The sequence below is a fragment of the Loxodonta africana genome, chromosome 7 (assembly GCF_030014295.1).
Source record: "Loxodonta africana isolate mLoxAfr1 chromosome 7, mLoxAfr1.hap2, whole genome shotgun sequence".
NCBI lineage: Eukaryota > Metazoa > Chordata > Mammalia > Proboscidea > Elephantidae > Loxodonta > Loxodonta africana.
Window position 1 is genome coordinate 86,431,381 of NC_087348.1, and position 17,160 is coordinate 86,448,540.

Here is a 17,160-nt window from a genome sequence, read left to right on the forward strand (position 1 = left end):
CCTGATGACAAAATCTTGAGTAGTTTCCATAATTTTTTGGTAATTCTTAGAAAAATCAAAAGGCCTTGAGTCACTTTTAATTTCAAAAACAAACTCATTTTAGCAATCGAAACGAAGTTAAAAGTTCTCTTTTACTATGGATGCATTCTTTATAGAAGCCTGCGGTGGAAAATGCCAGCAGATCTGGTTTCTTCTGTAATTCCTTGCCTTGGGCTTTTCTTCCCATCCCCATCCATCAGGGTCAGAACAAGAGAAGGAGGAGAGGAAAGTGATCAGGGGTAGAAAGGCTCTTACCAGTCTATTGCCTGGGTCCTGGCATTGTTCCTGTAAACCTGGCAGACTTTCTTGGATACATTTCTTGGCTATCAACATCATTCAATTGTTGCCCCAGAGAGACTCTGACTATGAAAGCCTACCTACCACCACCACCACCATCTGCCAGACCATTTTCTTGGGCAGTGACCCTTCAAGTTGGCTCCAGCCTTGTTCCTTTTTGTAGCACCCACATGGCCATCAGGAGTGGCACACATATTTGTCCTGTGCATAACAGTAGAGTTGCTGCTGCTTCCACTGCTTCCTGTCTCTCAGCTCTGTCACTGGTTGGCTCTAGCCTAAGTCTTTAACATTTAGTCTTTCCAGGTGTGAATCAGAGTCCCCAGTATTTTCCCAAACTGAAAGGGATACAATTTAGGTTTACTGCTATGCCTTTTTAAAGCCCTTCTCAATAACTCAGAGTCCCTGGGTGGTACAAATGGTTAGCGAGCTCAGCAACTAACCAAAAGGTTCGAGGTTCAAGTCTACTCATAGGTACTTTGGAAGAAAGGCCTAACAATCTACTTACAAAAAATCAACCATTGAAAATACTGTGGAATGTCTTGCTGTATTTATTTTCATCAAAAATATTTAAGTCCAGAGCAAGGGAGAATGAAGAAAACCAGAGAAACAAGGAAAAGATTAGTCCAAAGGACTAATGGACCACAACTACAACAGCCTCTACCAGACTGAGTCCAGCACAACTAGATGGTGCTCAGCTACTACCACTGACTGCTCTGACAGGGTCACAGTAGAGGGTCTTAGACAGAGTGGAGAAAAATGTATAACAAAACTCTAACTCACACACACACAAAAAAAGACCAGACTTACTGGTCTGACAGAGACTAGAGAAACCCCCAGATACCCTTTTAACTCAGTACTGAAGCCACTCCTGAGGTTCACCCTTCACCCAAAGATTAGACAGGCCCATAAAACAAAATGAGACTAAATGGGCACACCAGCCCAGGGCAAGAACAAGAAGCAGAAGGGCACAGGAAAGATGGTAATGGGAAACCCTAGGTCAAGAAGGGAGAATGTTGATATGTCGTGGGGTTGGCAACCAATGTCACAAAACAACACATGTATTAAGTGTTTCACGTGTATTAAGTGTTTAATGAGAAACTAAGTTGCTCTGCAAACCTTCTTCTAAAGTACAATAAAAAAATTTTTTTTTTTTTCCTGAGTGAAAGAAAATCCTACGGAGCACAGTTCTACTCGACACATGGGGCAGAATCTACTTCCCATCAACCAGGCACACTAGCTTAAGTAGAGGGAAAGCTGTCTTCTCTGCTCCCCACCCTGGGTAGGGAAGGAAAATGCCACTTCTCTCCAAAGACATTCTCTCTCTCAGGCTCTCCAGCCTCAAACTTTTTATACGCTCCAGGTGGGCATTGGGTTAAGGGTCACGCAACAATTTTCAGCCACTTCCTTTGTAAATCCCATATAGGAAGTCTACTACTGCACCTCAGTTTGGAATGAGGGAAGGGGCACTTGGTTTGTGTTTTATTCTTGGGCTTTGGCTACATCAGCTAAAACTGGAGTGAGGAGAGTCTCATTACAACATCCTGTTATTCTCTGTGTTTTATCTCTTGCTTATTATGTCAATCTTGCTCAGTAGAATGTGGGCTCATTCAAGGCAGAGACAATAACTTATTTATTGTGTATTCCAAGCCCCAAGCCCCTACCATAGCACCTAGCAGAAAATAGGTCTTCAATAAGGGTTTATAAGTGAAAAAAATAAATGAAGGATTTTTATAGAAAAAGAAAGGAAAAACAAACAAATTGGGCCTATGGAATGCAGCTTTCTTGAAATGACTTACAAAATGTTGGCAAATAGCTCTTTGTTTTCTCTATAGAAATATTGGAAGTTCATGAAGGAAAAAGCACCCAGTGCAGCCTGGTGAGGCTGGGGCAGGTTGGGGGCAGGTTCTGACACCAGGACTCCTGCTCCCCTCTCCCCAGAGCCGTCCTGCTTCCCTCTTCCTGGAACTATCCTGCTTCCCAGCGAAGATGTCAGGGTGGAGCAATGGAAGCTCTAATGTGTCCTACACCAGCTTCCTCCTGTTGGGCTTCCCAGGGCTGCAGGAATCCCATGCCTTCCTGGTGTTGCCCTTCCTCAGCCTCTACCTGTTGATCGTCTCTGCCAATGCCCTGATCATCCACACAGTGGCCACCCAGCAGAGCCTGCACCAGCCCATGTACACACTCATCGCCCTGCTCCTGGCTGTCAATGTCTGTGCCGCCACCACCGTGGTGCCCACCATGCTGTTCAGTTTCTCCACCCACTTCAACCGCATCTCCCTGCCTCGCTGCCTGTTCCAAATGTTCTGCATCTACTTCCTTATTGTCTTTGACTGCAACATCCTCCTGGTCATGGCCTTGGACCGCTATGTTGCCATCTGTAACCCGCTCCGCTACCCAGAAATCATAACCACCCCGTTGTTGACTGGCCTGGTTGGGGTGGCAGCTGCCAGGAGCACGTGCATCGTTGCTCCAGTGGTGGGACTGGCCTCCCGGGTTCACTTTTGCCGCTCAGATGTGATCCACCACTTTGCCTGTGAGCACATGGCTCTGATGAAGCTCTCCTGTGGGGACATCTCTCTGAACAAGACTGTGGGGCTCACTGTCCGCATCTTCAACAGAGTCCTGGACATGGTCCTCCTTGGTGCCTCCTATTCCCGCATCATCCATGCTGCCTTCCGAATTTCATCAGGTGGAGCACGTTCCAAGGCCCTGAACACCTGCAGCTCCCACCTGCTGGTCATCTTCACTGTCTACTCCTCCACCATGTCCTCATCTATTGTCTACCGTGTGGCCCACACTGCCTCCCAGGATGTGCACAACCTGCTCAGTGCCTTCTACCTGCTGCTCCCATGTCTGGTCAACCCCGTCATCTATGGGGTCAGAACCAAGGAAATCAGGCAGCACCTGGGAACTCTGTTCCAAAGAGCACAGCTACAGGTCCCCACTGAGAAGCCCCAGAACCTGCTCTCACGTAAGAAGTTTCCTGCCTGACTTTCTGGGACTTGTGAGCATTCGGAAGGGTAATTATGTGAGTCTTCCCTGCTATAGTTTGGCTTTGGCTATCTGCATTGGTCTTTGAGAGTCACATATCAATTTTCTGAAAAACAGCCACTCATCCAGAGTCATGCAGTAACCACCTGCAAAGTAAGCATTTTTCTCTGGTTTCTAAGTTTTCCCTTCCTTCTCCCTGTGCATTTTCATTCATTTATTCATTCATTCATTTATCAAACACTTATTATACATTCAAGTTAACTGCAGGATTCCAAGGGGGGGTGGATCTGTCTCTTCCCTGAAGGAAGTCTCAACTAGCAATCTGTAAAGACACAAAATGTTCAATAATAGCTCCATGTACAAAATTCTGTAGGAACACAGATGAGGAGAAAATCACCAACAATGGGAACATTTCACAGAGAAGATGAATTTGAGTTGGCTTTGAAGGATAAGATCAGAAATTGTACACTGGGGAGGAATGAGACAGAGAGAAAAAAGGCATTCCAGGCAAAAGGAACAGCATGGGCAAAAGCACAGAGGCATGGATAAACATGGTAGGCATGGAAATTCACTGGTAGCCCCATATGGTTCTAGCACAGAGGTGTATCTCAGGGAGGAGCTTGAGTTAATAAATAAGCAGAGGCCAGATCATGAAAATCCTTGTCTGTCATGATAAGGAGTTTGAGCTTTTATGTTAGATAATATGTAGCCGCTGAAAAGTCTAAAGCAGGGAAGTGGCAAGATCATATTAGTGTTTTGGAATGATCACCAGGCAGTCACAGTAGTGTGGATTAGAGGAAGATGATCCTGGACCCAGAAAACTGTTAGGAGGCTGTTACGCCAGTTCAGATGAGAAAAGATGGTAGCCTGAACCTGACAAGTGACAGCAGGGATGAAGAACAGTAGATTCAATAGAAATCAGAAGATTAAATTTGTATGTAAGGATCAGAGAGGCAGGAAGAGCAAGGAGAGAATAGCCTTACCAAAGCCAAGGGAGGAGACTATCTTAAGAAGGTTGGAGTGGTCAGCAATGTTAAACCCTCTCATGGGTCAAGGAGGACCGAAAGGGTCCTTCAACTTAGCAGTAAGCAAGTAGCTGATGACTTTAGCAAGGGCAATTCATAATGAGCATGGTATGGCCCTTGCCCTCATGAGTACTGACAGGAAAAACAAGCAAATAGGAGGGAGCAAGTCCCTTCTGCCCTCCTCCTTCTTTCTAATCTCCTTATAGTGCCCTTTATTGGACAAAGATAACAGGAATCCCGCTGACGAAGGGTAAACATAGTTTACAGAGTCCCAACCCCAGCATCACAAAGCTGAGTATAGAAGGATAAGTTTGGACCTGAGAGATAATAGTTTAATAATCAGCACATAACTTTAAAACTTTTGCAAAAAAAAAAATTATTTTCCAGAAAAACAGAGAAAAGGAAAATACCATATAGGGTTGGTTCAGTCATTTTGCAAATGAGCAGAGGAAGGCTTTGGTCTATTTTTTATATATTTTACACACATAGAAAGGCAGACATGAAAGACGTTATGTTGTCCATGATATTCCCACAATACCCTGTGAGGTTATTACAATGATGGCCCCAATACTTCACCTCTATCTGTATCCATACACCTTGTTATGTGACTTCATACTCCCCTCCCACTCAGATTTTGGGCTTAACCAAGTTGAAGGGGAGATTATCAGGCATAGACTAAGTGCCTGAGTGTTTCTCTTTGGGGTTTGCACCTCTGCTATTACCATGAGAATGAATATTCCCAGGCTCTGCCATCACCATGAGAATATTCCCAGGCTAAATTTTTTTTTTTTTTTTTTTTAACCTGTAGAAAGATGAAAGACACGGGGGCAGAGCTGAGTCATCCCTGATATCCCAGCCAATATCCATGCATGTGAGTGAGCCCAGCCAAAATCAGCAGAGCTGCCTAGCAAATCACCTAGACGTGTGAGCAATAAATGCTTATTATTGTATGCCTCAGAGTTTGCACTAGTTTCTTATGCAGAAATGCTGCAGCAATACCAAAGTGATAGCAAAATTGGTGTGAGAAGTGGGGTGCTAGTATAACAAAAATCTGAAATATGTGGCATTGGCTTTGAGACTAATCAGTGGACTGAAGTTGGAAAAAATAGAGAGGAAACTTGGAGTTTAGCCACAGAATTTGCTTTGGTCAAGGGGATGTTAACAGACCTGATGCAAGCAGAAACTCGTGAAGTACCTGTGTATTTCCATTTGCCCCCTTGCATCTCTGCCACACCATAAGAACATGCTTGGGCTAGCCTCCTGGAGGAAAAAGAGGCACATTCAGGGGAGCTGAGTTGCCCCAGCCATCCCAGCCAATGCTAACCTAGATTACCTGATAGCTGGCCAGCCCTCAGACATGTGAGCAAGCCCAGACAAAGTCAAAAGAGCCACCAAGCTGACCACCCCAGATGTGTGAACAATAAATGTTTACTGTTGTATACCACTGAGTTTCCACTGAGTTTCTGTGGTTGGTTTGTATGCAGAAATTTTGTGACAATAGATGACTGGTAAAATGACTAAACAATGCTTTACACAAAACATGTATACAATGAATATTAGTCTTCTTCCCTTATCACATTGTATTAGTATGTACTGAGTAAAAGTCACTTTAAACTCCTTAACTGTGAGCTCTGTAAGAGCAGAAGCTGTATTTTAAGAATATCAGGGACCCTGCTAACTCAGAACTGAAACTACCCCTGAAGTCCATCTTTCAGCCAAAGATTAGAGAAGCCTATATAACAAATAACAACACATGGTGCTTCTTAGTTCAATCAAATATATGAGCCCAAATGGGCAACACTTGCCCAAAAGCAAAGAGAAGAAGGCAGAAACGGACAGGAAAACTGGACAAATGAGCACAGAGAACCTGGGGTAGAAAGGAGGAGAGTGCTGACACATTGTGGGGATTGCACCCAATGTCACAAAGCAATTTGTGTATGAGTTTTTGAATAAGAAACTAATTTGCACTGTAAATTTTCACCTACACCACAATAAAATTTTTTTAAACAAAGAAAAAAAATATCAGGGGTAAGGTAGTGAGAAAACGCCATTCTTTTAATAGAAAAGTAACTGTTCTTTAAAGAACATATGTATATATATTTACAAGTGTTCAAAGATAGAAGGGAAACCCTGGTGGCATAGTGGTTAAGTGCTACAGCTGCTAACCAAAGGGTCAGCAGTTTGAATCTACCAGACGCTCCTTGGAAACTCTATGGGGCAGTTCTACTCTGTCGTATCAGGTCAATATGAGTCGGAATCGACTCAACGGCACTGAGTTTGGTTTTTTTGGTTAAAGATAGAAGGTGTTAAGAGTGACAGGATAACACCCACTCCAATATATGCCACTCTCCAATAAAATGAATCAGGAATGCTTGGAGAAATAGCTGATTCCGGAGCTGGGTTAGACAGTAAAAGGTGCACCTGGATTATCGTATGGTGCTAAGAAGTAAGGAAGTACTCAAAAAAAAGTCAGGTCAAAAAACAGAGAAACAAATTTGAAGGGATTTCTAACAGCCAAATCAGGGGCAATCTGAGGAATGAAATAAATTATGACAGTAATGAATGATATCTCTAGAAAAAAATAAGGATCTGTAAGTGCACATTAATTTAAATAAGTGGATGAATGGATGGACTATTACATACATAAATAAATGGATCTTCCTTACAGTAGATCAATTAATGAATGTAGAAGGAATAATAGAAACGACAAGAATCATCAATGGGTGCTAAAATTAGTAGGTAAAGGTATGGTGTATATAGACTCATAGTATTTTCTCACAAGGTACTTGTTAACTACAAAGGAGAGAATAACAAGTTTACAGTGGAGAAATCTGCACTCTTCTAACCAAGTGACGGAAACTCTGGTGGTGTAGTGGTTAGGTGCTACAGCTGCTAACCAAGAGGTCGGCAGTTTGAATCTGCTAGGTGCTGCTTTGAAACTCTATGGGGCAGTTCTACTCTGTCCTATAGGGTTGCTATGAGTAGGAATTGACTTAACAGCAGCGGGTTTGGTTTTTTGGTTTAACCAAGTGACAAGTCTGGAACCACTATCAAAGTTTACTACAGCTGTTTTTTAAAAAATTCCAGGAGCCAACTTGAAGAAACTCCCAATCTGAGCATCAAAAGAATAATAACTGCAATAGATTGAAGCCCATTGTTTTATGGACTGAATTATGTCCCCCAAAAATATGTGTATCAATATGGCTAGGCCATGATTTCCAATATTGTGTGATTGTCCATCATTTTGTCAACTGATGTGACTTTCCTATGTGCTGTAAATTCTCTCTCTACAATGTTAATGAGATGGGATTAGTGGCAGTTATATTAATGAGGTAGAATTCAATCTACAAGATTAGATTGTGTCTTAAACCAATCTCTTTTGAGCTATAAAAGAGGGAAGCAAGCCGAGAGACATGGGGACCTCATACCACCAAGAAAGCAGTGCCAGGAGCAAAGCACATCCTTTGGAGCCAGAGTTTCTGCAAGGAAAAGCTCCTAGTCCAGGGGAAGATTTATGACAAAGACCTTCCTCCAGTGCTGACAGAAAGAGAAAGGCTTCCCCTGGAGCTGACGCCCTGAATCTGGACTTCTAGCCTTCTAGAATGTCAGAGAATAAACTTCCATTTGTTAAAGCCATCCACTTGTGGTATTTCTGTTATAGTAGCACTAGATGACCAAGTCATCCATCAAATGTGTTTAAATTACATAAAAATAATTTGACTTTTGGAGGATGTTAAAGAACCAATTTTAATTTCTCTTTGTAGAGGTATTACAAGAAATAATTACAGAATTAGAAGATCACCATTTTGCAAACCCTAAGGAATTAAAGCACTGAGCATCAACTGAGCATCAACTGAGCATCAAAAAAAATTCAAAATGAGAGACAACCAGACAGTATGTGCCTCTTGATGAATAACACAAGAAGTTATCTTGCAAAAACAAATAAACAAATAAAACCTGAATCTAAGAAAACCTCTAGCTCCAACTACCAATTTACAGAAATCACAGAGGACAGAGGAATTCAATAAGCTACTTTGTGGGTATATAATCAGCAAAATCCAAACACTGAAGAGCTGTACAGGACAAATGATCTAGTTTCTTCCCCAAGTATTTTAGTATTTTATAAGGGAGGCAGGGGGGAAAGGAGAGAGAGGGAGAAAAAAGAGTCAATTAGACTATGTGAATTGAAATATATATGTGTGTATACACACAATTTTATATAAATTAATATGTTTATAATTTCTCATGAAAATATAATAAATTATACATTTATTAAAATATTTATTTTATAATAGTTAATATATAATTATTGCATAATTAAAATATAACATTATAATAAAATTATAAATTTAAATTTAAAAATTTTTTAAGGCAAAAATAAACCTTCATATTTAAGGATGCCCAGTTGCAATCAAGCTGTTATCATAAACATCAGAAGAGTAGTTATCCTGGGAACAGTTACTACCCAGGAAGGGTTATCTATCTAGTTAAGGGGGAAGGAGAGGGTTGTGACTGAGCTGGGGCACGTGGACAGATGAGGGTGGGTGGTGAGACTCTGGAAACCCTTGTGGTGTAGTGGTTACGAGCTATTGCTGCTAACCAAAACGTAGGTAGTTCAAATCCACAGGCACTCCTCAGAAACCCTATGGGGCAGTTCTATTCTGTCTTTACAGGGTCACTATAAGTCGGAACTGACTCAACGGCAAAGGGTTTGGACTTTTTGGTTTGGTAAGATTTTGTCTCCTGACATGGGTAATGGCCTTACAATAATTCATTAAGCCACAGTTTTCTTTTTTTGTAGTTTTCTGTATGTGTTTAACATACAAAAACTTAAAACAAGAACAAATAAAATAAAAACTAAGTTCCCTTTAAAAATTAGCTTTAAAATTCCTGAAATACTCAAAAGTGGGCAAAATAGAAGCCTAAACATTTGCCAAAATTCTAATATAGAGCTAAAATCTTCCTGTTATATGAAATATTAATCTGACAAATTAAATTTCAGGCAAGTGCATCATCAGGCAGCCCCCAACCTAAACAAGGTGGACAAGATAGAAGACGCGGAGCCAAGATGGCGGAGTAGACAGATGCTTCTGTCGAGCCCTCTTTAGAACAAAGACCCGGAAAAACAAGTGAAACGAGTATATTTGTGACAAGCTGGGAGCCCTGAGCATCAAAGGCAAGCTTAGACAATGAACTGAGGGGCAGGGGGAGGAAGAGGCCATTCAGAAGTGGAGAGGAGTTACCGGACCTGAATCACAGGGAGCCCTCAGGCACCATTCCCGGAGTGGCAGTGGCGGCGGTGGCTGGCTGGTACTAGCGTTCAGCCGCAGTTTCCTCAGGGAGAAGCAGCCAGCCACACAGCCTACTCACACCTCCGGAATCTGAGGAGATCAGCGAGCTCTCAGCAAAAGCTAAGTACTTGCGTATATTTTACCGTGCCCCCCCCAACCCCCAAGGGGGCTTTAGCAGCTGAATCCCTGGGCCGGAGATAGACCCTGGTGAGCACCTAGAGCCATTCTCCCGGCCTTGGGGAAGGAAAAAATTTGTAACTGGGGAGAAAAGGTAATTTGCTAGCTCCATTAACCAGGGAGCTCAGGACAGAAGCAGCTCCTGTCCAGGCATAAACCATCTGTGGACCTTGAGCACCTTTCCCTTCTGCATGAACCTCTGTGGGCCTATTTCGGGAGAATAGGCCCTTGTTGGCAAACTCCAACCATTTCAGCTGTGCGATGGAGAGGTGGGTGTTTGACGTTTGACATTGCTTTCCTATTAAACAAGGTCCTCACCTACCCACATTGGGGACCTAAGGACTGGTAGTTCCACTCAGGTCACCCAGCCACCCGCAACAGGGGTCCAAAGATAACTGGTACCTCCCAGTCCTTACAACAAAGACTTTGGGTGCCCATGGTCCCTCCGCAGAACCCACCCACCAGCACGCTCTAGGGAACAGAGACACTTGGGGGTCAGTTCTCAGCCCGCTGTCTTGTTCAGAGCGTGACCCCTGCTGCAATCAGATACCGGTATATACACTAATCACCCCTGCCCCTCCAAGACTTTAGGACACAGCCTATACCACACACTTGATATCAGCTACCTGGAAACCTGAGCTGAATTCATACAAGAAAACTGAATGGACTCCTAGACTGATATACCTGATAACAGCTCTAGCCAGCTAGGGACAGGACACCAGAGCTCAAAAGGTGAAAATAATCAAGCTAGCTCACTCAAGCAACCCATAGGGATATACCAAAACAAAACAAAGCAAGCAGATACAACACAGTAAGCAAGCATAAACCAATACAATAACTTATAGATGGCTCGGAGACAACAGTCAATATCAAGTCACATGAAGAAACAGACCATGATCACCTCAACAGGCTCTCAAAACAAAGAATCCAGGGATCTTCTAGATGAAAGTACATTCCTGGAATTACCAGATGCAGAATACAAAAGTTTAATATACAGAACCCTTCAAGACATCAGGAAGGAAATGAGGCAATATGCAGAACAAGCCAAGGAACATACAGATAAAGCAACTGAAGAAATTAGAAAGATTATTCAGGAACATAATGAAAAGATTAATAAGCTGGAAAAATCCACAGACAGCAATCAGAAATTCAGAAGATTAACAATAAAATTACAGAATTAGATAACTCAATAGAAAGTCAGAGGAGCAGAATTGAGCAAGTAGAAGCTAGAATTTCTGAACTCGAAGATAAATCACTTGGCACTAATATATTTGAAGAAAAATCAGATAAAAGAACTTCAAAAAATGAAGAAATCTTAAGACTCATGTGTGACTCTCTCAAGGGAAATAACCTACGAGTGATTGGAGTACCAGAACAGGGAGGAATAACAGAAAATACAGAGAAAATTGTTGAAGATTTGTTGGCAGGAAACTTCCCTGATATCATGAAAGATGAGAAGATATCTATCTAAGATGCTCATCGAACTCCACATAAGGTAGATCTTAAAAGAAAGTTGCCAAGACATATTATAATCACGCTTGCCAAAACCAAAGATAAAAAGACAATTATAAGAGCAGTGACGGATAAACAAAAAGTCACCTACAAAGGAGAGCCAATAAGAATAAGCTTGGACTACTCGGCAGAAACCACGCAGGCAAGAAGGCAATGGGATGACATATTTAAAAAATTGAAGGAAAAAAATTGCCTGCCAAGAATCATATATCCATCAAAACTGTCTCTTAAATATGAAGATGAAATTAAGACATTTCCAGATAAACACAAGTTGAGGGAATTCATAAAAACCAAACCAAAACTACAAGAAATACTAAAGGGAGTTCTTTCATTAGAAAATCAATAATATCGGGTATCAACTCAAGACTAGAACACTGGGCAGAGCAACCAGAAGTCAACTCAGACAGGGAAATCAAAAAAAAACAAAGCAAGATTAAAAAGAAAAAAAAAGCCCAACACAGGGTAACTGCGATGTTATTATATAAAAGAAGACAACATTAAAATAATAAAGAGGGACTAAGAAGTGTAATCATACTCCTTCCATATGGGGAGGAAGATATGGTGATACAAAGAAATAAAAGTTAGTTTTAAATTTAGAAAAATAGGGGTAAATAACAAGGTAACCACAAAGGAGACAAACTATCCTACTCATCAAAATAAAATACAAGGGAAAAATACAGACTCAGCAGAAACAAAATCAACAACAACAAATATGAGGAAAGGAAAATATATAAAGAAAATCTACTCAGCACATAAAATCAAGTGGGAAAAAGAAACTGTCGACCCACAAAAAAAAGACATCAAAATGATAGCACTAAATTCATACCTATCCATAGTTACCCTGAATGTAAGTGGACTAAACACACCAATAAAGAGACAGAGAGTGGCAGAATGGATTAAAAAACAAGATCCATCTATATACTGCCTACAAGAGACACACCTTAGAGACACAAACAACCTAAAACTCAAAGGATGGAAAAAAATATACCAAGCAAACAACAATCAGAAAAAAGCAGGAGTGTCAATAGTAATTTCTGACAAAATAGACTTTAAAGTTAAATCCATCATAAAGGATAAAGAAGGACACTATATAATGATTAAAGGGACAATACACCAAGAAGATATAACCATATTAAATATTTATGCACACAATGACAGGGCTGCGAGATACATAAAACAAACTCTATCAGCACTGAAAAGTGAGATAGACAGCTCCACAATAACAGTAGGAGACTTCAACACACCACTTTCGGTGGAGGACAAGACATCCAGAAAGAAACTCAATAAAGACACAGAAGATCTAAATGCCACAATCAATCAACTTGACCTCGTAGGCATATACAGAACACTCCACCCAACAGCAACCAAGTATACTTTCTTTTCTAGTGCACATGGAACATTCTCTAGAATAGACCACATATGAAGTCATAAAGCAAGCCTTAGAAGAATCAAAAACGTTGAAATATTGCAAAGCATCTTCTCTGACCATAAGGCCATAAAAGTGGAAACCAATAACGGGAAAAGAAATCAAACACTTGGAAACTGAACAATACCCTGCTCAGAAAAGACTGGATTATAGAAGACTTTAAGGATGGAATAAAGAAATTCAGAGAATCCAATGAGAATGAAAACACTTCCTACCAGAACCTTTGGGACAGAGCAAGAGTGGTGCTCAGAAGCCAATTTATGTCAATAAATGCACACATCCAAAAAGAAGAAAGGGCCAAAATCAAAGAATTATCCCTACAACTTCAACAAATAGAAATAGAGCAACAAAAGAAACCCACAGGCACCAGAAGAAAACAAATAATAAAAATTAGAGCTGAACTAAATGAACTAGAAAACAGAAAAACAATTGAAAGAATTAACAACACCAAAAGTTGGTTTTTTGAAAAAATCAACAAAATTGATAAACCACTGGCTAAACTGACAAAAGAAAAACAGGAGAGGAAACAAATAACTTGAATAAGAAATGAGATGGGCAATATTACAACAGATCCAACTGAAATTAAAAGAATCATATCAGATTACTATGAAAAACTATACTCAAACAAATTCGAAAACCTAAAAGAAATGGATGAATTCCTAGAAACACACTACCTACCTAAACTAACACAAACAGAGGTAAAACAACCAAATAGACCCATAACAAAAGAAGAGGTTGAAAAGGTAATCAAAAAATTCCCAACACAAAAAAAGCCCTGGTCCGGACGGCTTCACTGCAGAGTTCTACCAAACCTTCAGAGAAGAGTTAACACTACTACTACTAAAGGTATTTCAGAGCATAGAAAAGGATGGAATACTCACAAACTCATTCTATGAATCCACCATATCCCTGATACCAAAACCAGGTAAAGACACCACAAGAAAAGAAAATTATAGATCTATATCCCTCATGAATGTAGATGCAAAAATCCTCAACAAAATTCTAGCCAATAGAATTCAACAACATATCCAAAAAATAATTCATCACGACCAAGTGGGATTTATACCAGGTATGCAGGGATGGTTCAACATGAGAAAAATAATTAATGTAATCCACCACATAAATAAAACAAAAGACAAGAATCACATGATTTTATCAATTGATGCAGAAAAGGCATTTGACAAAGTTCAACACTCATTCATGATAAAAACTCTCAGCAAAATAGGAATAGAAGGAAAATTCCTCAACATAATAAAGGGCATTTATACAAAGCCAACAGCCAACATCACCCTAAATGGAGAGAGCCTGAAAACATTCCCACTGAGATCGGGAACGAGACAAGGATGCCCTTTATCACCACTCTTATTCAACATTGTGCTGGAAGTCCTAGCCAGAGCAATTAGGCTAGATAAAGAAATAAAGGGCATTCAGATTGGCAAGGAAGAAGTAAAAGTATCTCTATTTGCAGAAGACACGATCTTATACACAGAAAACCCTAAGGAATCCTCCAGAAAACTACTGAAACTAATAGAAGAGTTCAGCAGAGTATTGGGATATAAGAAAAATATACAAAAATCAGTTGGATTCCTCTACACCAACAAAAAGAACATCGAAGAGGAAATCACCAAATCAATGCCATTTACAGTAGCCCCCAAGAAGATAAAATACTTAGGAATAAATCTTACCAGAGATGTGAAAGACTTACACAAAGAAAACTACAGTACACTTCTGCAAGAAACCAAAAGAGACTTACATGTGGAAGAACATAACTTGCTCGTGGATAGGAAGACTTAATATTATAAAAATGTCTATTCTACCAAAAGCAATCTATACATTTAATGCAGTTCCATCCAAATCCCAAGGACATTCTTTAATGAGATGGAGAAACAAATCACCAATTTCATATGGAAGGGAAAGAGGCCCCGGATAAATAAGGCATTACTGAAAAAGAAGAACAAAGTGGGAGGCCTTACTTTACCTGATTTTAGAACCTATTACACCACCGCAGTAGTCAAAACAGCCTGGTACTGGTACAACAACAGATATATGGATCAGTGGAACAGAATTGAGAATCCAGACATAAATCCATCCACATATGAGCCGTTGATATTTGACAAAGGCCTCAAAACAGTTAAATGGGGAAAAGACAGTCTTTTTAACAAATGGTGCTGGCATAACTGGATATCCATCTGCAGAAAAATGAAACAAGACCCATACCTCACTCCATGCACAAAAACTAACTCAAAATGGGTCAAAGACCTAAATATAAAATCTAAAACGATAAAGATCATGGAAGAAAAAATAGGGACAACGTTAGGAACCCTAATACATGGCATGAAAAAAAAACAGTATACAAAACATTATAAAGAATGTAGAAAAAAAAACTAGATAACTGGGAGCTCCTAAAAATCAAACACCTGTGCTCATCCAAAGACTTCACCAAAAGAGTAAAAAGACTACCTACAGACTGGGAGAAAGATTTTAGCTATGACATTTCCAATCAGCGCCTGATCTCTAAAATCTACGTGACACTGCAAAAACTCAACTACAAAAAGACAAATAACCCAATCAAAAAATGGGCAAAAGATATGAATAGACACTTCGCTAAAGAAGACATTCAGGTAGCTAACAGATAAATGAGGGAATGTTCACGATCGTTAGCAATTAGAGAAATGCAGATCAAAACTACAATGAGATTCCATCTCACTCCAACAAGGCTGGCATTAATCCAAAAAACACAAAATAATTAATGTTGGAGAGGCTGTGGAGAGATTGGAACACTTCTACACTGCTGGTGGGAATGTCAAATGGTACAACCACTTTGGAAATCGATTTGGGGCTCCCTTAAAAAGCTAGAAATAGAACTACCATATGATCCAGCAATCCCACTCCTTGGAATATATCATAGAGAAATAAGGGCCTTTACACAAACAGATATATGCACACCGATGTTTATTGCAGCACTGTTTACAATAGCAAAAAGATGGAAGCAACCAAGATGCCCATCAACGGATGAATGGATAAATAAATTATGGTATATTCACACAATGGAATACTACGCATCGATAAAGAACAGTGAGGAATCTATGAAACATTTCATAACATGGAGGAACCTGGAAGGCATTATGCTGAGTGAAATTAGCCAGTTGCAAAAGGACAAATATTGTATAAGACCACTATTATAAGAACTTGAGAAATAGTTTAAACTGAGAAGAAAACATTCTTTTGGGGTTACGAGAAGGTGGAGGGAGGGAGGGTGGGAGAGGGGTATTCACTAATTAGATAAGAACTACTTTAGGTGAAGGGAAAGACAGCACACAATACAGGGGAGGTCAGCACAATTGGACTAAACCAAAAGCAAAGAGGTTTCCTGAATAAACTGAATGCTTCAAAGGCCAGCGTAGCAGGGGCAGGGGTCTGGGGACCATGGTTTCAGGGGACATCTAAGTCAATTGGCATAATAAAATCTATTAAGAAAACATTCTGCATCCCACTTTGAAGAGTGGCGACTGGGGTCTTAAACGCTAGCAAGCAGCCATCTAAGATGCATCAATTGGTGTCAACCCACCTGGATCAAAGGAGAATGAAGAACACCGAGGACACAAGGCAATTATGAGCCCAAGAGACAGAAAGGCCCACATGAACCAGCGACTACATCATCCTGAGACCAGAAGAACTAGATGGTGCCTGGCTATAACCGATGACTGCCCTGACAGGGGACACAACAGAGAGTCCCTGAGGGAGCAGGAGAGCAGTGAGATGCAGACCCCAAATTCTCGTAAAAAGACCAAACTTAGTGGTCTGACTGAGACTAAAAGGACCCTGGTGGTCAAGGCCCCCAGACCTTCTGTTGGCCCAGGACAGGAACCATTCCCAAAGCCAACTCTTCAGACTTGGATTGAACTGGACAATGGGTTGGAGAGGGATGCTGGTGAGGAGTGAGCTTCTTGGATCAGGTGGACACTTGAGACTATGTTGGCGTCTCCAGCCTGGAGGGGAGATGAGAGGGTGGAGGGGGTTAGAAGCTGGCGAAATGGACAGGAAAAGAGAGAGTGGAGGGAGAGAGCGGGCTGTCTCATTAGGGGGAGAGTAACTGGGAGTGTGTAGCAAGGTGTATATGGGTTTTTGTGAGAAAGACTGACTTGATCTGTAAACCTTCACTTAAAGCACAATAAAAATTATTTAAAAAAGAAGACATTCTCGATCTATGGAACTGCTTGTTCAAAGAGAGGGGAACATTGCCTTTAAGCCCCTTTTCCATTCCTCTCATATTTTCAGTTGTTAAAACATCCAGAATAATCTAACATCAAATCTTTAATCCCATCCAATTCAAAGCATCTCTCCTCCCCTCCTCAGGTTTTTATCAGAAGGAAAACCTGCAATGAGGAAGAGGAGAGTCAAA

At 40.7% G+C, this 17,160-nt stretch overlaps 1 protein-coding gene across 1 annotated transcript; it reads left to right on the forward strand.

Moving 5' to 3' along the window:
• The first annotated feature begins 2,108 nt into the window (after window positions 1-2,108).
• LOC100667728 (olfactory receptor 52K1-like) lies at window positions 2,109-3,327 on the forward strand. The gene has a single exon (XM_003420109.3). The coding sequence runs from the start codon at window positions 2,323-2,325 to the stop codon at window positions 3,325-3,327; it is 1,005 nt and encodes a 334-aa protein (XP_003420157.2). The 5' UTR covers window positions 2,109-2,322.
• The last annotated feature ends 13,833 nt before the right edge of the window (window positions 3,328-17,160 follow it).